Source organism: Microtus pennsylvanicus, chromosome 11, assembly GCF_037038515.1.
Source record: "Microtus pennsylvanicus isolate mMicPen1 chromosome 11, mMicPen1.hap1, whole genome shotgun sequence".
NCBI lineage: Eukaryota > Metazoa > Chordata > Mammalia > Rodentia > Cricetidae > Microtus > Microtus pennsylvanicus.
In genome coordinates, this window is record NC_134589.1 from 20,653,501 (window position 1) to 20,675,265 (window position 21,765).

Consider the following 21,765-nt stretch of genomic DNA (forward strand, 5'->3'; position numbering starts at 1 on the left):
AGGGCTGCACCTGTGGCCTTATGTTGGAGGGAGATGCCGCTTGTTGGTTCCCGGCCACTTAGCCCTGAAATAATCACACAGAAACTATATTAATTAAATCACTGCTTGGCCCATTAGCTTCTTCCTGGCTAACTCTTACATCTTAGTTTTAGCACATTTCTATTAATCTGTGTATTGCCACGTGGCTGTGGCTTACCAGCTAAAGTTCTGGCGTCTCTCTGACTCCGCCCTTCTTTTTCCCAGAATTCTATTTAGTTTCCCCCTCCCCGCCCCCGCCTAGCTCTGTTCCCCTATAGCTCTGCTATAGGCTCAAAGAAGTTTCTTTATTAATCAATGGTACAGAAGGAAATCCCACATCACCTCCCCTCTCCTGTTTAAATAAAAAGGATGGTTTTAATTTTAACATACTAAAATTATATATAACAAAACACATTTTGAGCAAGAATTACAGTTATAATATTTATATCTACTTTATCTTTTATTATAACTAGAGAAAACTATAACTATAAATTCTTCAACCCCATCAAAGACTCCAGAAGGATATAATATTACCTAAGTAATATTATACTTGGGTATAAGTATAATATAAGTGCATTATAAGCAACTTTCAAAATTCTAGAATTGATAGAGACATCTCACTGCCTGGACAGTCACCCAAAGTTCTTCTGTACTGTGGGGGCGTCCATCTTCAGCCTACAGGCCCATAGTATCCAGCAAACTTTTCTATGAAGCAGGAAATTTCAAAGACAGTTCATCCTATATTGGCAATTTGTCAGTCACTTCTTCTGTGTCCTACAGCATGTCTTGCAGACTCTTTTTTTTTTTTTTTTTGGTTTTTCAAGACAGGGTTTCTCTGTGGCTTTGGAGCCTGTCCTGGAACTAGCTCTGGTCTCAAACTCACAGAGATCCGCCTGCCTCTGCCTCCCGAGTGCTGGGATTAAAGGCGTGTGCCACCAATTGCCCGGCCTGTCTTGCAGACTCTTTCATGAAGCAGGAACCCCAAAGGATCATCTCACCTTTAGGCAAGTTCAGCAGTCATTTCTCTGTGGGTCCTGCATGTCCAGTCAAGCAGTCCAGGCAAGAGCAGTTTCTTGCCCAAATGGCTAACCAACTCCATAAAGAGCCTCTTCGATATCCATCTTCCTCTTGAAGTAGCTTGGTGCTGCCAGGAGCAAATGTGTCTCATTGTCATGAAAAGTCTTAAGTTCTTAAACATTTTAAATGCCATATTATGAAGGTCTCTGAAAGATTTAAAGAATACCTATCTAACTGAAATGTCTCTATAAACCTACAAAATCTAACCAACATGACTACAAGCTTGACTATTATAGATAATTATCTATTAACCTATATTTTTAATTATACATTACATGTTTAAATGAGCTACACAAACATGATACTTTAACCAAGAGCAGAAATACACATATAACAAAATTTGACCTAAAACTTGTATCAATAAACCAAGATTCATACCATTACAAAGTATCCATCTCTCTAACAGCCTTACATACACTAGATATTCTGGTCACTAAGCTAGATCCCCAACCTTTGATATGAGTGTGTGTGTGTGAGAGAGAGTGTGTGTGTGTAACAGAAGTCTTCCTCAATTACTCTCTATCTTATTTTTTTTTTGAGGTGGGATCTCTTTGAATCTGGAACTCACCATCTCAGACTATATATATATATATATATAGTGTATAAATTGACTATATATATATATATATATACAGACTATATATATAGTGTATAAACTGACATGGTCATTCCTTGGTACAGCTGAAGGGAAGGTTTTACTGTAGATATGAGAGAGAGAACATCCAGAAGCATCTGGAAGAGTCTAGAACAGAGAAGGTAATAGACTGGATGTGGCCAGCACTCTGGACCTGGCCATGAGAGAAACAGGAGCAGCAAAGAGCGAGAGCGAGAAAAAGAGAGAGAACTGCTAGTCCCACCCAGCGAGAATAAGACCAATACTACAAAATTTGAGCCAAATTTGAAGCAAACTTTATTATATATACTGGACAGGATGAGGGTCACTGGCCAGGTCCATACCTGGGATTTCCAGAGAATGGCTGCAAATTATGTCAGTCCAGTGCTTATAAAGGCGAAAGCTTCATCCTTTCCCCTTCCACCCAATGGGGCAAGCTCACACCCCGGCATACTCCCTGCCTACGTAGCTTCTGCCTACATGGGATGGAGCACATCCTGCAGTTGGAGCAACCCATGGTGTTTACAGAAGTGAAAACACGTGGCTTGTTATCTTACAAGAGCAGCAGCCTCCAGCATTCCCGGAAGTCCGTCTTTGGGCAAATGGGGCTCACAGATTAGAGGCGTTTTTTGCTTTATGGATCACTAAAGCAGAGTAACTTAAACATAAAACAGAACTTTGGCCATGACAGAACAGAGAGAGAGGAGGAGGAGAAGGGAGATAGAGTGCAGAAGACAGACACAGAGAGAGATAGAGAGAGAGGGAAAGTGTGGGAAGAGGAGGGAGACAGCGAGGGAGCAGTAGTCAAAATAGCAGGGTTATAAGGAGAATGCGTAGCAGGGGTGGGGAAGCCCGTGAGCTGGAGGGGGGTTAAGGTGGGGGAGATGGGAAGAGCTAAGATACTGGTATGGACTTCGAGATCTGTGCCATGTACTCGTGATAAGAGGGAGCTGGCAGCCAGCATGCACTTTGGTGAGCCAACAAGCACCACAGGTATTTGTCCCTTCTGCCTTTTGGAATTTGGGGAAATGGAATTTCCTTTGGACTTGATAGGCAGGACACCCCAGGAATCCTCCTGTCTCCACTTCCCTGTCTATGGGATTACATCATGTGCCGCTGCGCCTAGCTTTGGCTTTTACATGGGTGCTGATTACCGAACGCAGGTCATGACGCTAGCATAGCAAGCACTTTAACAATTGTGCCATCTCCTCAGCCCTTTTATTTTTTTTCACTTTGAGACAGGGTCTCACTAAATCTTTCAGCCTGGCCTTGAATTTGCTCTGCAGTTCAGGTTAGTCTTGAACTAGCAAATCTCCTGAGTGTTGGGGAGTAAAGGTTTGCGCTACTAAGTTCAGCTGATCTTTGCTCTTGAGATCTGCGGAATTGAAAGGCATCTTACTTGGTGATTAGATGGGTGTGCTTTAAATACAAATTTTTCGGCTATGTGCCCATCAGTCTGCAATCCTATTTCCTATATAAACTGCCCTTAAGTCAGCCTCCCAGGAGGGAAGGTGGCCCTTTAAGTTCCTCTTAGCCAGCTTGTGATAGAACTCTTTTCCTATCATGTGCTTTTCCTTTGTGTATGTGTGTCTGTGTATGTGTGTGTCTGTGTGTGTGTGGTGTGGTGTATGTGTGTAGCTTCATGCATTGTTTTTTAAACACCTTCCATCTTTTGAGACAGGAACTTTCACTGGCCTGGAATGTCACCTCCTAAGCTAAGCCCACATCTCACCATCGCTGGTGTTACAGATGTGTACAACCATGCTTGATATTTCTGCATGCGTTATAAGGACTGGGTTCAATTCCCAGCACGCACATGACAACTCACAACAACTGTAGCTCCGATTCTAGGAGATCTGATGCCCTCTTCTGGAATCTGTACGCAACAGGCAAGCACATGGTGCACAGACACACATGCAGACAAAATATCCATACACATAAAATAAAAAGAAAAATAATAAAGACAAAATAAAATAGAGTAATAAGCAAGACTCCATTCTTAAATAAAATGTTCTTTTAATAAAATACTACATACATGTAGCTTTCAAAGGTGTGAGGAACAGGGAGCATGTGTGGGTGAGGATGAGAATATATGTATAATTCGTAGCAAAATAAGACATTTTGAATAAATAGCTACAACATTTTTTTCTTTTTGAAGATATACTCTGCAAATCAGCGAAGGTTGGAAAACAGGCACGGGGGAGCTGGCTTTTTCTGTAAGAATGAGTTCTTGGCTGACTTGGGCTAGAGAAGGCAGTCATATTTCTGCTCCAGGAATCATGAGTAACATCGGAGTGACCTTCTGGAGAGAGGATCCTGGCTCTCCATTTGCCCTTTCGCCCAAGATTTCAGAGTTTCACTTAACCCTACAAAAAGCACCACCAAACAGTTGTCCGCAGGACATCTGAGGGTCCGGCTGCAAGGGCAGGGGACCAGTGGAGAATTCTAGGGAACGCAGACATAGGCTGAGGAGGAGACAGACATAGTGACATAGTCATCATAGCCATTCAGGACCCAGCAGAGAAAAGCGGGAAGCAGAATTCCTGCCTTTAACTGACTGCTCATTACACTTTAAGGTGGTCTGCCATTGTCAAGAGTGTCCTCTAAAGACTCAGACATAACATGGCTTGGCTTGTGATTTGCTCAATACAAAAAACACTTCCCCCTTACTCCTGGTCCTTCTTTCTCTTCCTCACAAATGCCCTGTGCTCTTTTCCCAGCTGGGGCATCCTGCACAGGGAGAGAATTCTCAATCAGGATCTCTGGCCTGGGCTTGCTCTTCTATGTCTGACAGGAGAATGGCATGTGGGCCTTCAGGGAAAATTCCAGAATGACCCAACTTCTAGCTCTCAAGGTTTTTCTCAAACAGCCCTGTAAGCATTTAAAAATTCACCCTTTTGGTTAAGATAGCGGAGAAAGACAGGGTTACCGGGGCTGATGTGAACACTTCTGGCCTCAGGATGCCGAAGGCTTTGGCAGTCCCCAGTCCTTTGCATGGTTGTTGACTTTAAATACCAAAGCCTCCACATGCCTTACAAAGACTTCCTGTGTGTCTGGCCCAGAACCCGGGCTAGACAGTAGGGGATGAGGCTGGCAGAGGCAAAGGGAACCGTCGCACTCTTGCAGAAAGACAAAGCATAGAAGAGCAGTTCAATCTGGGATGGGGGCCTCAAAGTGTCAAAGAGGTGCAGGAGGACCAAGGAGGCCGCAATGCAGGCGAGGCGGAAGGGGAGCGACTTGCCGAGTTTTCCCTTGCAGCTCTCCCGGTACATGCTGGAGTTGAGGGCCAGCCCCAACCCAAAGAGGGTGCCCAGGTTTTTGAAGAGGCTGGCAAAGGGCGTGGTGTCGAGGTGGACCCATTCCGGCCGCTCACACCATCTCTTGGCTTTCTCCAAGGTCCACAGAAGGTCTACCCCCAGGCCCTTCAACAGCAGGTAAAATCCAAGTGCGAAGCCAAAGAGGAAGAAGGTGATGAGACAATATTTCTTGAGGCTGGCATTGTAGATGCCCCGGATGTGGCTGAAAGTTTCAGCCACAGCAATGCCTGTGCAGGAGAAAGCACTGTGAGAAACAGAGGCGGCAAAGGGTGACAGGCCAGCATCTCACCAGGTGAAATTAAGTCACACACCAGAGTCCTCGACTGCAGAGTGTCTTTCAGCTGGAAGAATCGCATCTCAAGCATCTTCCCACTGAATTTGGGTTTCCTGTTGCGTGTGGCATGTTTCTTCTTGCATACACTCCGGGATGGAACGCATTCCCACAGACAAGCCCATTCTTTCAGTTTTGGATTGACTTGTCTGCTTTTTATTATTTCTTGTTTGTTTGTTTTAAAATTCACCAAATCTATTTATTTGTTGGGTATGTGTATGTAAGCATGTCTGTTCGTGTGTGGGCAGGCCTACATGTGACATGGCATCTGTGTGGAGGTCAAAGGGCAAGTTACAGGAGCTGGTTCTTTCTACCATGTGGGTCCCGGTCTCAAACTCAGGTTGTCAGGCTTGGTAGCAAATGCCTTAACCCACTGAGCCATCTCATCAGACTGTTGTCACCGTTCAATACCATCTGTTGGTGACAGTCCTTTCCGCAGAAGTTAATAAGTTGTTCACTTAAATCCTTGGTCACACAGTTGATGACATTTTCCTCTCTAGCCAAAACATCCCCATTTTTTTTGTGTGTGTGACATAGCTTCTACAAGCATTTGTTCATTTACCAGGCATTTTTATTTTTATATCCACTTATTTATTTTTGGATTTTTCAAGACAAAGTTTCTCTGCGCAGCCCTGGCTGTCGGCCTTGAACTCAGAGAGTTTCGCCTGCCTCTGCCACCCGAGTGCTTAAAGGCGTGCGCCACCACTGCCCGGCTTTATTGTCACTTTTTACACATTTCATTTACCTTGTGTTTGAGTGTATGTGTGTGGGCGCACGCGCCATAGCTCACATGTGGAAATCAGAGAACAGCTAGATGGAGTTGGCTCTTTTCTGACATGTGGGTTCCAGGGATCAAACGCAGGCCCTTGCAATGGATCTGTTCTGCCCCCTCCCCCAGCCCCAAATCTAGACTGTTTTTGTTTTTGTTTTTTAATGTTTAACCTCAATCCTTTCTTTCTCTTACTGACTGGATCTCAGAAAATGCACACGAGCAAACACCAACTGCAGACATCTGTTAGGTCCACAGACGGATGTATTTCAATAAGGAACTCTCTCTAGTTATTGTGCCCCGAGAAGGAATGGGGGGGCTGCTTCAAATTGAAGATCAATGAGAAATAAAGAAGGTAAGAAGCTTGGGGGATGGGGCTGGAGAGATGGCTCGGAGGTTAAGAGCGCTGACTGTTTTTCCAGGGGTCCTGGGTTCAATTCCCAGCAACCCCATGAGGGCTCATGAGATCTGGTGCCCTCCTCTGGTGTGCAGGCGTATATGTAGGTGGAGCATTGCATACATGATAAATAACTAAATCTTTTTTAAAAATGAAAAAAAGAAGCTTGGGGACTTTAGACAAGCTTGGTTGGATGAGTTAGCTTTTCTGGGATACTTTTAGCAGTTTAGCTCGGGAATGCTGTGCAAACTAATAATTTCAATTGTGTCCTTGTGTGTTTACGTGTGTGGATGCACATGTGTGTGTGAGCATGTGCTGTGGAGACCAGAGGTCAGCCTCAGGTGTTCCTCAGGAGCATCCACTTCATTGGTTTCGTTTGTTTGTTTGTTTGTTTTATAGGGTCTGCCCCTGGAACCTGAGCCTCACCAAATGAACTCCAGGGATCCTCCTGTCTCTACCTCCCCAGCTCTGGGAACATCAGCATGCGCCACTGTGGCTGCCTATTTAAGTGGGTGCTGGGGGGATCAAATTCAGGTCCTCATGCTGGTTTATAGACGAAGCCACTTCCTTAGCCCCCCACCCACCCACCCTTGACTTTGAAGCCACTGAAACACTGACAGGACGCTGTGCAAGGAAGATCCAGAAGGAATAGGAAGTGAGTGGGGAAGGAGTCAGAGCTGCGGATACCTGACAAGACTCCAGCCACAACCTGGTGGGGAAAGTGAGCCGCGAGGTAGATCCGAGACAGACAGACGTTCAGCTGCACAGCCCAGTATCCTAACCACAGGATGATGTTCAAACACCTGCAAGAGAATAGGTAACCACTTCAGAACCCAAAGGCTGATCCTTCATCAAAGAAAACAGCCCTGGTCGGAGCAGAGGAGCCTGGCAAACCGAGGTGCTGTCAGAGGAATTTTTAGAAATTGGGAGTCCTGCTCAAAAGCTCAAAAATGTGAGGTGCTTGTGGTGGCTTGAATAAGACCTCCCCTGTATCCTCAGGCATTTGAATACTTGGTCTCCAATTGGTGGCCCTGTTTTGGAAGGTTTGGGAGGAGTGGCCTTGCCGGAGGAAGTATGTCTGTAGGGGCCAGTTAAAGCTTAAAGACTCCCTGAATGAGTGTTGAGGCCTCTCCCTTCCTGCTTCCTGCTTGTAGTTCAACATGTGAGCTCTCAGCTGTTCCGGCCTCCATGCTTCTCTGCCACGATGGATCCAACCCTCTCCCTGTGGAACCAAACCCTAAGCCCTTCTGTCTATAAGTTGCCTTGATCATGGTGTTTCCTCAAAGCAATAGAAAATTAACTAAGACTGTGTTTATGCCATTTTTTCTTTAAAAAACCCTTTAATTTGTTATTGCTGTGTTTCTGTATATGATGTGGGAGTGGAATGCCTGTGTGGCCCAGCGTGTGTATGAAAGCGAGACAACTTTGTGGGGCTGGCTTTCTCCCTCTGCTTTACGAGGATTGCACAGCAAGTATTTTGACCTACCGAGCCATCTCTACAGCCTGAGGGTTTTTTTTTTATCTTTTATTTTTCTTGAGAAGGGTCTTATGTAGCCCTGGTGTGCTTCAAACTCACTATGTATCCAAGGTTGATCTCCAACCCCTGATCCCCCGCTTCTTAGGTGCCACCTTGCCTGGATCACTTATGTTATTTTTTTAATGTGTATATGTGTCTTGCCTGCATGTATGTCTATATACCATGTGCATGCCTTGTGTTCACAGAGGTTAGATGAGGGAGCCAGATCTCCTCGAACTAGGATTATAGACCATTGTGAGCCACCATATGGGTGCTGGGAACTGAGCCCAGGTCCTCTGGAGAGCCTCCAGTGTTCTTAGTGTTTGAACCTTCTCTCTAGTCCCCCATTATATGCATTATCTATCTATCTATCTATCTATCTATCTATCTATCTATCTATCTATCTATCTATCATCTATCTATCTATCTATCTATCTATCAATCATCTATCTATCTGTCTATCATCTATCTATCTATCATCTATCTATCTATCTGTCTATCATCTATCTATCTATCTATCTATCTATCTATCTATCTATCTATCTATCTATTTTTGGTTTTTCGAGACAGGCTTTATCTGTGGCTTTGGAGCCTGTCTTGGAACTAGCTCTTGTAGACCAGGCTGGCCTCGAACTCACAGAGATCCACCTGCCTCTGCCTCCCAAGTGCTGGCATTAAAGGCGTGTGCCACCACCGCCTGGCGATTAGGAACATCTTATGTCTGTTTATTTTCACCTATGAGTTGACTCCAGGCCATTACAAAATTAGGATTTTGTTTGTTTGTTTTGTTTTTCAAGACAGGATTTCTCTGTAGCCCTGGCCATCCTGAATTCACCTGCCTTTGCCTCCAGAGAGCTGGGATTAAAGATTTGCACAATCACAGCCTGACCTTTTTTCTTAAAGCTGGAGATACAGCTCAGTGATAGAGTAGCTATTCAGCATGCCCAAAGTCCCGAGTTTGAACACTGGAAGCCATAAATGAATGGATGAAATAATGAATTTAATTTAAGTTCCGTCACTCTCTGTAGATCAGTGGCTCCCAAGCTAGCGAATGCTGCAACCCTTTAACACAGTTCTTCATATTGTGGTGATTCCCCCAACCATAACATTATTTTGTTGCTACTTCAGAACTGTAATTTTTCTACTGTTATGAATTGTAATATAAAAATCTGATATTCAATCCCAAAGGGGTCATGACCCACAGGTCATGAGAATCAATGCTCTAGATAATCTTTTGAATTCCTATTCATGGTGGCAAGCTTTATTCATTTGTCTAGGGCTACCCTAGTGGGTTCCTTCTGGCCCTAACAGTTCGTGACCCCGATGTTCACTCGTAGCATAGGTGCTACGATTCTTACTAGTGCCAGCTGCACATGTGAGAATGGGCCGTGGGAAGTAGGAAGAACAACTGTTGGCCACAGAGTCTGCAACTTCCTGCTCATCCACATCCCCAGGGGTGAGTTCTTACCGGAATCCGTATGTTGGCCTTTTCTTTCCACGAAAGATAGCAAGGGTAGAAGTGACCATCACGTAGTATACACCTGCTGCGCCCATAGCATGGCCAGAAGGACTCCCTAGATGGCAGAAAAAAGAAGAATGGACTAAAGATGGAAAGGTGTCCGTGTGAGAGACTGCCAAGGTATCATCCACACATCTACCCATCCCTCAGCCCATCCATTAACCACGCCTTTCATCTAACTATCCATCAACCCATCCATTAACCATGCCTTCCATCTAACTATCCATCAACCCATCCATTAACCATGCCTTCCATCTAACTATCCATCAACCTATCCATTAACCACGCCTTCCATCTAACTATCCATCAACCCATCCATTAACCATGCCTTCCATCTAACTATCCATCAATCCATCATTAACCACGCCTTCCATCTAACTATCCATCAACCTATCCATTAACCACGCCTTCCATCTAACTATCCATCAACCTATCCATTAACCATGCCTTCCATCTAACTATCCATCAACCTATCCATTAACCATGCCTTCCATCTAACTATCCATCAACCCATCCATTAACCATGCCTTCCATCTAACTATCCATCAACCCATCCATTAACCATGCCTTCCATCTAACTATCCATCAACCTATCCATTAACCACGCCTTCCATCTAACTATCCATCAACCTATCCATTAACCATGCCTTCCATCTAACTATCCATCAACCTATCCATTAACCATGCCTTCCATCTAACTATCCATCAACCCATCCATTAACCATGCCTTCCATCTAACTATCCATCAACCTATCCATTAACCATGCCTTCCATCTAACTATCCATCAACCCATCCATTAACCATGCCTTCCATCTAACTATCCATCAACCTATCCATTAACCATGCCTTCCATCTAACTATCCATCAACCTATCCATTAACCATGCCTTCCATCTAACTATCCATCAACCCATCCATTAACCACGCCTTCCATCTAACTATCCATCAACCCATCCATTAACCATGCCTTCCATCTAACTATCCATCAACCTATCCATTAACCACGCCTTCCATCTAAAGATCCATCCTTCTTACTCTCCACTCCTTTATCTATAATTCAATTATTTTACAAACTGAAGTCATACTATGCGCCAGGACTGTGCAGGAATCGGGGAGTACAGCGGAGAGGTCGTCCTCTGCCTTTGTTGTTTCAGATGGTCTGGAGTTTGCACAGGAATCGGGACTTAGGTAAATTACACATCAATCTGACCACCATCAGTTCCCTTCTTTTTCCTTCTCATGCTGCTCTGGCCATGCTGCCACCTCGATGCTTGTCTCTAAAGGCATCAGGCATGCTTTTCTCCCATAATTCCTCTGGTTAACTCTCTTGTCTCTTCAAGTCTTGACTTAGATTTCAGCTTTTCTCTTCTCTTTTCTTTTTTCCAGACAGAGTTTCTCTGTGTAACATCCCTGGCTGTCCTGGAACTCATTTTGTAGACCAAGCTGGCCATGAACTCACAGAGATCACCTGCCTCTGCCTACTGAGTGTTGGGACTAAAGGTGTGTGCCACCACTGCCTGGGTCATTTCACCTTTTCTTTCTTTAAAGATATATTTATTGGCCTGGAGGGATGGCTCAGCCGTTAAAGGCTAGGCTCACAACCAAAAATATAAGAGTTCGGTTCCCAGCACCCACGGCTGTCCCTCCAGGTACTAGAATTAAAAAAGAAAAAGAAAAAAAGAGATATATTTATTTATTTTATGTATATGGGTGCTCTATCTGCATGCACACCTGTAACCAGAGGAGGACATCAGATCCCAGATGGCTGTGAGTCATCAATGGGGTCTAGGAATTGAACTCAGAATCTCCGGAAGAGCAGCCAGTGCTCTTAACAGCTAAGCCATCTCTCCAGCCCCTAGATTTCACCTTATCAATAAGACCTACTCTGACCAATTTACAGTAGTTTCCAATTCCGAGATCTGCCACCCCTCCTAGACAGAACGATGGTTTTCCAATTGCTGTGAGCATAGTTGTAGGTTATCCTTAACTCTCAGCTTTTTGTGGGCATGGCTTTGAGCTGAAGACAGTCATCTTGGTCAAGGTTACCCCCTATGCCTAGGTATAGCCTGTATCCCATAATTGAAATGTATTAAAAGACATCTCCAGTTTGAGAGCTCCTTGTGGAGTCAAGGGAGAAGTAGTCCCACCTGGACTTCTTCATCTGCCCATCAACACATCCCTACCCCTGCACAACTGTAGCTCTGGAGAGTTATCAGCTGCTCTCTCATCTCCACTCCAGTCAGCATTCCAGGAAATCTCATGGACAAACTCTCTCTCCTCTCTTATTAAAAAAAATTATGTGTGTGTATGTTTCCCCTGCATGAATGTCTGTTTTCCATGTGCATGAAGTATTCATAGAAGCACTGGATCCCCTGAAGTGGAACTTACAAATATCTGTGAGATGCCATGTGGATGCTGGGAATTGAACCTGGGTTTTTTTTTTTGAAGAGTAGCTAGTGTTCTTAACTGCATTAGCATCTCTCCAACCTCCTCTTCTCTCTTCCCTTTCTTCTTTTGGCACTCAAATAATCATATTCTAATATTATGTTTTACTGATTTACTATGATTTTTGTATACTGACACAAAGCCCCCTTCAAATTTCAGCTCTTTGTCCAGGACATTTGTTTTGTTCATCAGCAAAGGAATCTCAGGCATCTAGAACAGGGCTTGGGACATGGTAGATGCTTCTAGCAGAAGGCAAGGAAAGGGATCTTGAGGAAGGGATGGTAGCACTGAGACTTTCTGGGAAGGACTTACTAGATATTTCTAATACAAAAAAGTTGTCATTTGACCTAACAATTCCTATCTGGTTATAACTAACAAATCACAGGTGGGTCCAGGGATGTGGTTCAGTTGATAGAGTACTTGCTAGCATGCACAGAATCCTGGCACATCTGCTGTCTCAGGAGGGTTGGGGAGGCAGGAAGATCAGAAGTTCAAGGTCCTCTTCAATTACATAGTGAGTTTAGGACAAGTTGGCCTGTTTGAGAAACTACTTCATAATAAAGAAACAACCTTGTGTAGCTACAAATATTCTCCAATCTTCTGGTCCCCCTGGACTGGTTTCTCTCCACCTACTAGGTCCTGCTCAGGAGCTCCTGAAGTCTCTTATGAAATAACCACTCTGAGGCTTAATAGTAATTACATAGTCTTTGGCCTATTAGCTCAGGCTTCTTATTAACTAACTCTTACATCTTATATGAATTCATTTCTATTATTTTGTATTTTACCAAAAACTCACAGATTGTTACCTATTGCTTCTTGGGCAGCTACATGATGTCTGCCTGACTCTGCCTTCTTTCTCCGTACATTCAGTTTAGTTTTCCCACCTACCTATATTCTGCCCTGACATAGGACAAAGTGGCTTCTTTATTAACCAGTGGTAATAAAACAGTCATATCATACAGAGGGGAATCCCATATCAACCCTGTTATGGACTAATCTTTTTGTACACTATGAGGATGTGTTTTTGCCAAGGCACCTTCTGATTTGGTTTAATAAAAGACTGACTCTGATAGCTAGGCGGAAAGAGGTTAGGCAGGAGAGACAGACTAAGAGAACGCTGGGAAGAAGAAGGGCAGAGTCACGAGGAGTCACAAGGAGACAGAAGGGAGAACAACATGCTGTGCTGAAAAGAGTACCATCGTGTGGTAGAGTGTAGATAAGAAATATGTGTTAATTTAAGATGTAAGAGCTAGTTAGTAATAAGCCTAAGCTATCAGATGAGCATTTATAACTAATAAGTTCAGCTGGCAGGACAGAGCTGACTGGCAGAACAGAAGAACTCCACCTCCCCAACCTCCCCAAAATAAGACAAAAACCTTGGGTAGCTTAAAGGATGGGATAGTCATCTTAGAGGACCACATTCACTAGGCCAGGCTACTGAGAGGGACAATAAGGCCTCAGGCTTCTATCAATCACTTTCACCTCTCTGGATACAGGACTATGACTCAGTTACTCTAACTAGTCTTTTGCCTGTGGGTGTGGCCCGGCCTCTCTTGGACTAGGAACTTTAATTCTGGAAGTTTCACTCAGATTTCCCCACTAGCAGTGGAAGGCCCTGCTGCCGTGAGTTAAGGTGATATCGCACTAATGGAAGACAGATTGAATTGTGATAAAAGAATGAAGCAATGGATGTCCTCAGACCCCCCCTCCCCCAGGGTCAGCATCATCCGCAAAGGATGTTGGGGCATGCCTATGAAGAACAATGTCCACCTCACCTCAGTGAGGGCTGGGACTCTCACCTGGTCCAGTCTCACAGGTGACAGGGAACTGTTTTATCAGTGGCACTGAGGTGTTGCTGTAGTAGTCCGTGTCCAGGACCCACCAGTATGGGCGCTGTCCAAAAAGAATCCTGTGGAAAGTAGAACCAGTGTCCGGGTGACTCCGTGCATGATTTAGCTGGAAGCCCACACTTTCAAAGAGGAAGAAGCTGGCGTGTTTATCCCCTTTGGAGGTATGTATCTCCCTTTGCCTGGGAGAAGGCCTGGGAGGACTTTGTGTGACACAGTAGATAACTTTAGAAAGAAAACCTTTTTTGAGAAAGGGCTTCTCTGTGTAACAGCCCTGGTTGTCCTGGAACTAGCTCTGTAGACCAGGCTGGTCTCGAACTCACAGAGATCCGCCTGCCTCTGTCTCCCGAGTGCTGGGATTAAAGGCGTGCGCCACCATCGCCCGGCTTTACGCCCAGCATTTTCATATGGGTCAGGAGACTTAACTGAGGTCCTTGGGTTTATAAGACAAACATTTACTGACTGGGCCGCTCCTCACCTTGATCAGCATGTTTGAGGCCCTACTTTCAGTCTGGCACCCAATTTGTTCTACTCTTAGGAACTTTTACTGTTTATGGCTAAGGAATATGAGAAGCAGAGGCAGGTATGAAGAATCTCCAGGAGAGAGCCAACAAGATGTCTGGCAAGTAAAGACACTTGCCCCTATACATGGCAACCTGAGCTGTATCCTTGGTAACCACATAGTAGAAAGAAAGAATAGATTCTTGCAGGCTGTCCTCTGACCTAAAACTGCATGCTGAGGCATGCATGCATGCAACACACACATACACACACACACACACGCACACACACAAACTCATACACACCAGGCAGGGAGGCACACATCTGTAATCCTAGCTCTTGTCTGATAGAAGAGAAGGATTAAAAATTCACAGTGATCTTCAGTTACTTACTGAATTTCAGGTCAACTGATGTCGCATGAATCCTTGACTCAAAAACAAAGCGAAGAATTCCCTGCGACAGGGTATAGTTGAACACCTATCTCCTCCGAGCCCCCTGGAACCTGAGGCTTGAGGATTACAAGCTGGAGGCCTGTCCTTGTCCTTTAAGAAGAAAATCCCATGGGGCTGAGGCTACACAGCTTAGTGATAAAGAGTGCACATAAGACTCTGACCTGAATTCAGCCTCTAGAATTCAAGAACAAACAAACTAGGCATGGCGGCTCACACTTGTAATCCCAGCACTTGGGAGGAGGTGTGAGTCAAGACCAGGCTGGACTATTTAATAAATTCCAGGGTAGCCTGGGCTACAGAATGAGATAATTCCTTGTCACTGAGTATTTCCCTCATGCCCCATCTTAAAAAAAAAACAATGAAAAGCCAGGCATGTTGGCACACGCCTTTAATCCCAACACTTGGGAGGCAGAGGCAGGAGGATCTTTGTGAGTTTGAAGCCAGCCTGGTCTACAAGAGCTAGTTCCAGGAAAGGCACCAAAGATACACAGAGAAACCCTGTCTCAAAAAACAAGCAAAACAAACAAAAAGTCCACAAGCAAAGCAGGAAACCAGGGGCTGGGAGATATCTCAGAAGGTCAAGAACCTGCTATAAAAACAGGAGGCCCTGAATTCCATCACCAGAACTGAGAAAAGCAACAACAAAACAAAACAAACAAGCAAAAACAACAACAAAAACCCAAAACCTAGGCGTGTTGGTGTACAGCAGTGGTCACACAGGCCAGTGGATCCCCGGGGTCTAATCTACTCAGCAAGCTCCAGTCCAGTCACAGACCCTGACCAGAAAGTTTCTGAGGAATGACTGCTCGGGCCTCCACAAACACAGGCACATACATGTACACATGTGACCATGTCTATACACACACACATCACCTGGTAACAGACACAGACAATTCTATGAATGGGGAGGCTGGTCCTCTTTATTTTCTAGCTGAGGAAACAGGCCAAACCAGCATTCATTGATTCTTTTCAAACAAGAAGCATCAGTAGCTTAGATATTACCATGACAGGAGAATTTACACAACAGTGCCTGGCTGGTGTTAGAAGTCAGGGTTGTTGTCTCACCCCCACCACTAGCTGTAACTTAGTTCTTCAGAGCACTGGCAGCCTCTGCTCTGGAGGAACTGTGTTCCTCCCACCGGTGAACTCTTAGCCTTGCTCTCTGGCCTGTAACATAAATAGCATCTCCACAGAAAAGCCCAAGGCCTGGGCTGAGGGCGCTCCTCAGTGATAGAACACCTGCATGCGTGCACGCGCACACACACACCCACCACACATACACACACACACACACACACACACACACACACACACACACACACACAGAGCCTGGCACATAGTAACTACTCGATAAATGCCCACTGTGATTATTATTAAGATTCTGGAGAGAGTCAAAAATTTACAGACTCTGAAACAGAAGTTCAGAGAATTCATGCAACTTTCCAAGGACGTACAGTTGCAAGGTGGTAGAGCCAGGTCCTGGCTACCTGGGTTACTTCTCACTGCCTAACCAAAAGGTTAAGAGCCATTGGCTTCCTCTTCCCAGCCTCCCTGCTTCTTTCCTACATCCATTTCTACAGTGACCATCTTTCCTCAAAGTAGTAAAACCTGCATGCAGGGGCTGGAGATGCGGCTCAGTTGGCCCAGTCAAGCATCATGAACACGCTTTGAACATGCTATCATGCATAGAGCCCCAAGTTCAATCGCCAGAATGCTAACCTGCACGTGGGCGGGTGCTCACACCTGTAATCGCAACGCTCAGGAGGAGAGATAAGAGGAATTCAAGGTCATTCACTATCTCTTGCCTAGTAAGTTTGAGGCCAGCCTGGGCTACACAAGACCCTATCTTAAAGTAATAAAGTATAACAAAGACTTCACTCGGACTTTTCATTTAATTCAGCTGTCCTTCCGCTCCTGAAGGTCAGATAAAATAGACTTTTCCCTATTCCCTGCCCTGGTGGGATTCCTGCCATCTTTTTTCTTTCTGCTGACACTCTCAAGTCAAGGGAGGTCTAGCCTGAGGCTTGGTATGGAGTGCCCCTGCTGGAGGACAGCTATTTCTAGCAAGAATACAGCCTCTTTCCCTGCCAAGCACCCCTTCACATGGTTCTTACCACTTAAAGACGAGGTTGATCCAGTCCCCCACCACTGCCACCCAAAGGAGCTTGATGCCCACAGTCTCTCGAAGATGGAACCAGATAGGGAAGAGGACATAGAAGGCATTCCTGAGGTCAGCGATCACAGACACTAAGATGAACCAGTCCTGGGAGTCTTTGTAATTCACTTGGAGGTAGCGGGTCGACTGAATCCCAAAGTCGTGGAGAACGTTCATTCCCTCCTCCATCCTCACTCCGCTGGTACCGCAGGAAGCTGGCAGCTGAGCCCGTGCAGTGAGCCCAAGCTTGATGGTGATTGCTCTGCTATCAGTTTGCGCCTTGCCCCTGCTTTATATGCCCTGGATTCAGTCTGTAGGTCAACCCAGCCCTGATCTTTGGACTCGAAAACCACTTTTGTCTAAAATCTATTGATCAAAGGTGCATCATCAGTAGGTTGATGCAAGCGTGTTCGGGGTGATTTACGTAAAATAGCAAAACAGGCACACAAAAACAGCCTGATCTGCCATTGGCAGAGCCAATCATTAACTTGGGCACACGCTTGACAGTGCTGGGGGCTGTCCTCTTTCCTGGCCCCTGAAGCTAGGCCAGAGGCTCGGGGCAGAGTCTGTTGCCACCATGGCTCCTGCAAGTAAGTGCCTCTGCCTTTTGAAGTCTGCAGCAGCATTCCTCTGGAGCCAAAGGGAAGTTCGCTGCTGTGGGGGCTGACGTTTTAAGTTATTAATTTAAAATATCTAACAGCAGGTTCTGCTGTCCTGGGAACCGTCACTCTGCTGGCCTTTCACCAACTTCATGTGGGCCCGGGGTCTACCTCTGGATCGGGATGCCAACACTCTTTCCAATATTGGTTTTTATATTTCTTAGGGCAAGTAAACAATAGTTTAAAATGTTTTTTACTTACATGTGTGTGTGAGAGAGAGTGTGTGTGTACATGTGTGTGTGTGTGTGTGTGTGACAAAGTATGTGTGTCCAGATAAGAGGATGACTTTCAGGTCTTTCCTCCCACCATGTGAGGACTGGGACTTGAATCAGGTCCTCGGGGTTGGCGGCAAGCACCTTTACCTGTTTCCCTGATGAGACATCTTGTCCTGCCCCAGGGCAATCATTTTTTAATGCAGTGATTAACTCATCGAATTATCTTAAAACTAAACTCTTTTGAATTGTAAGACTTTTTTTTTTATCACTTGTAGGTGTGTTGTTGGAAATCCAATATAGGGCCTCAAGCATACTACACAATACAGCTACGCCTCCAGCCCTTTAATTGATAAACAATAACACTAGAATAAACACGGGACTCTAAGTAGGAATCGGCAACTGGAGACTGGGAGAAAAAGTTAGGCACTTTGTCTTTGATGCCGGATCTGCTTCTCAGGCTTTGAAATGACTACGTACGAAAGGATAACCGTGGTCTTATCCCGTCTCCCAGGTGCTGGACTACAGGCATGCCCTGCCACGCCCCATTTACATAGTGCTGTGTCTCCAACCCAGGGCTTCACGCACGCTTGCTGCTTACTCCAGCAGGTGTGCTAAGTCTTTGCCTCATCCTAGTTATGTTTGGAAAAAAGGCTTTAGAGCCAGGTGTGGTGGCACGTGTGTTTAATCCTAGCAATCAGGAGGCAGAAGCCAGGGGGATCTCTGTGAGCTCAAGGTGCAGCTTGGTCTGAGTATCAAGTTCCAAGACAGTCAGGACTACATAGAGAGACCACATCTCAGAAGAAAGAAAAAGAGAGAAAGAGAGAGACAGAGAGGGAGAAAGGGAGAAAAAGAGAGAGAGAAGGGGAAGAAAGAGAGAAAGAGAGAGAGAGGCAAAAAGAAGGGAGGGAGGAAGGAAGGAAGGAAGGAAGGAAGGAAGGAAGGAAGGAAGGAAGGGAGAAAAAGAAGAGAGAATGGGAGAGAAAGAGAAAAGAAAGAAAAGGGGCTTTCGTATCTTGCTTATTCTTTCATATATCATATACAATCAACCTGAAAGCAAGGGACAGAGCAAAAACCTTACTCTTGGATCACAGAGGACTCAGGGAAGTGGCAGACCCATGCATTTTTCAAGAAATTCAGAGTTCCTAAATCTGCAGAGAACGCCGACAGCACGCCATGCTAGAAGTGATGGGCACATCTCACAGGGCATGCGCTTTGGACCTGGAGGCGAGATCTGGCACGGTCTCAGCTCTGCCGACAAGGATTGCGGCTCTCTCTAGCAGACTCTGATTGCCCTACCCATATTGTCTCTAACCTGCAGAGAGGGTGAGGTGGCATTGTATCCTCTACTGTCAGGACTTTGGGGGTCATAGTGAGTGTGTCTCACTAGAAGAGGCAGCTTCTTCCCTTTACCAGGTAAGTCTTCCTAGAGAGTATCGAGTATCCGTTGTGGTGATCTTAGGACTGGAGTTTCTGTGGATTGAGGAGAGTTGAGGACAAGCAGGGCAGATTCTCTGACGAAGCATCCAGAGGTCACTGTCTGGGTCCCTGCAGGGTGAGGAGTCGGGATTTCTGTGTCAGGCGGGGTTCTGTCATGTGATCAGCTTATGGAGCACGGACTGAGAGCGCTGTCTTCAGAGGAACTCCAGGAGAATGCTCGCGCGTGCTGATAAGGGTTCAGAGCGGGGTTGATGTCCTATTCTGAGCATGCAGAGACTGTGGGAGGCTCTGCTGCAGCCTGCCTGCTATGTGGCGTGTGAGTGTTTGCGTGTGTGTGTGTGTGTGTGTGTGTGCGCGTGTGTGCGTGTGTGCGTGTGTGTGTGCGCGCGCGCTCTGGATTACATGATGAGGCTGTTTCCTAGACCTCATCTTTGACCTCCCAGCTCTTTCTTGCTGCTTCCAGCAAATTTTTATCGTGCTCAGAAAGAGGTAAAGACCAGAGAGCCCCAGCTGGAAAACGGAGGGAAGAGGCAACTGTGGGTTCTCCAAGGTCTTGGGCATCACCAGAGGCAAATACTGTGGACAGAACACTTGTTTTTCTGGAGGGCTTGCCAAGCGTCTAGTTGGTTAAGGAATTGTCTCAACTGCTATGACCATAATCCTAGCAGGAGGTGACCCCAGGAGCCTGGCAGTTCAAGACCTGCTTGGTCTATACAGTGAGACTCCGTCTCAAAAGAACAAATTACCTAAGGGGTGGGAGGATAACTCAGCAGTTTAACAGTGGCGTGAGATTCTGGGTTTGATCACCAGCGCCACCGTAAGAACGAACATACAAATAAAGAAAAGCCAATATAAACACAATAACAAAAATCTCTCTCCAAAGAAAGAACCTCACCTTCTCCCTCTCATTAGCTTTTAATTTTTTTTAATTGATTCTTTTTTCAAAATTAATTTTTCGAGACCAAGAGTCTACAAGAGCTAGTTCCAGGACAGGCTCCAAAACCACAGAGAAACCCTGTCTCGAAAAACCAAAAAAAAAAAAAAAGATTAATTTTTAATTATGTTTATGTGTATGTGTCTGTCTGTGGTTGTGTGTGTGTGGAGGTGGAGTTACCGGCAGCTGTGGGCCACCATGTGGGTCCTGGGAACTGAACTGGAGTCCTCTACAGGACTAGAACATGCTGTCAGCCACTGAGCCATCTCGCTAGCCCCCTCCTTTTAATTCTTGCCATTTTTATTTTTAAACAATTCTCCAGTTTAACTTAACCAACATTTCCCAAGCTTCACACTCCACCGACCGACCCACAGGCATTCCAAACTAAATCTTGGCTGATCTCTGGGGCACTGGTGGTCTACTGGGGGGCGGGGCAGGGAGCCAGACCTAGCCACCAAAACTGAGTGCTCTTTGTATTGAAATAGTCTCTTATTTGTACAAATGCCGGTGAACCCCTTATGGGTCCTCAATGGTGAAGACTCTGGACATATCAATGCTAACTGGGGGGTTCCAGGGAAAGCTGAGAAATGCCAAGGATGGAAAATGGCTTGGCCCTTTCTTTGTGAGGTATACTAACCAGCAGAGACACGGGACAGTTTTTCTACAGACACCCAGAAGTTTGGGAAGAAAATGAAGGAAAGGGGCCAGAAATGACAGTCTGTCCCAGCGCACATGGCTGCCACTGTCTCGAGTGAGGTTGACTCATTCCTTCAGGTCTATTTGCCAACAGGAGAGCCAAGAGAGGAAGGAGTGTGTTCACCATACACATCGGCTGAAATTGTGTACTACCAAAAAGAAACTCTAGGTGGTTTTTTTTTTTTTTTTTTTAAAGCTGAATCTTGTATTCTGGCTTGGCTTGGGCTCTATTGAGAGAGGGGCTTCTTTTACTTTGCTGGTTAGTATTGCTAGAATAAGTCTTGCTTACAAACTGTAGCCAGGATACAGCTCATAGCTTTCTGACCTGAAGGGTGTGGGTCAAAACTGCAAGATAAACAGTTCTGTGTGTGTGTGTTTTAAAACAGAGTCTGCAGCCAAGCCTGACCTTAAATTCTATCTGTAGCCAAGAATGACCTTGGGTGACCTCCAACCTCCTGAGGGCTAGGATTAGTTTTGGATCACCACTCCTGGTTTGTGGCAAACTGGGCACGCACAGTTCCAAACAGGCTACAGCCCCAGCCACACTAAGTTTAATTTAATATTTTTTTCCTTTACAACTTTAGGTGGTTTCTTTTTCCTCCCTCCTACCAAGTGATCGATGGGGGAGGTGTTTTGGGGTAGACTGTGGAAACTGGCTGGTTCAGGCGCTGTCACCTTCAGAGTGAGTGACCCAGTTCGTTCGCCAGAAAAACAAGTCGGGGATTCAGATGGAGGTGGGTTAATGATTGTTAGCCAGTGAAAAATGGCTGACTTATCGCTGGCTCAGTGAGAAAGTTCAGGTTGAGGACCTTGAACTGTACACTTGTTGACCAGGCAGCAAGAGCCTGGCTCTCAGGAAGGGCTGGA

At 45.5% G+C, this 21,765-nt stretch overlaps 1 protein-coding gene across 1 annotated transcript; it reads right to left on the minus strand.

Moving 5' to 3' along the window:
- Positions 1-3,704: 3,704 nt before the first annotated feature.
- On the minus strand, positions 3,705-17,209 carry G6pc1 (glucose-6-phosphatase catalytic subunit 1). Its single transcript, XM_075942186.1, has 5 exons — positions 16,917-17,209; positions 13,802-13,911; positions 9,507-9,612; positions 7,210-7,325; positions 3,705-5,252 (listed from the first exon to the last, which is right to left on the minus strand). The coding sequence occupies exons 1-5, from the start codon at positions 17,144-17,146 to the stop codon at positions 4,741-4,743; spliced, it is 1,074 nt and encodes a 357-aa protein (XP_075798301.1). The 5' UTR covers positions 17,147-17,209; the 3' UTR covers positions 3,705-4,740.
- Positions 17,210-21,765: the final 4,556 nt, after the last annotated feature.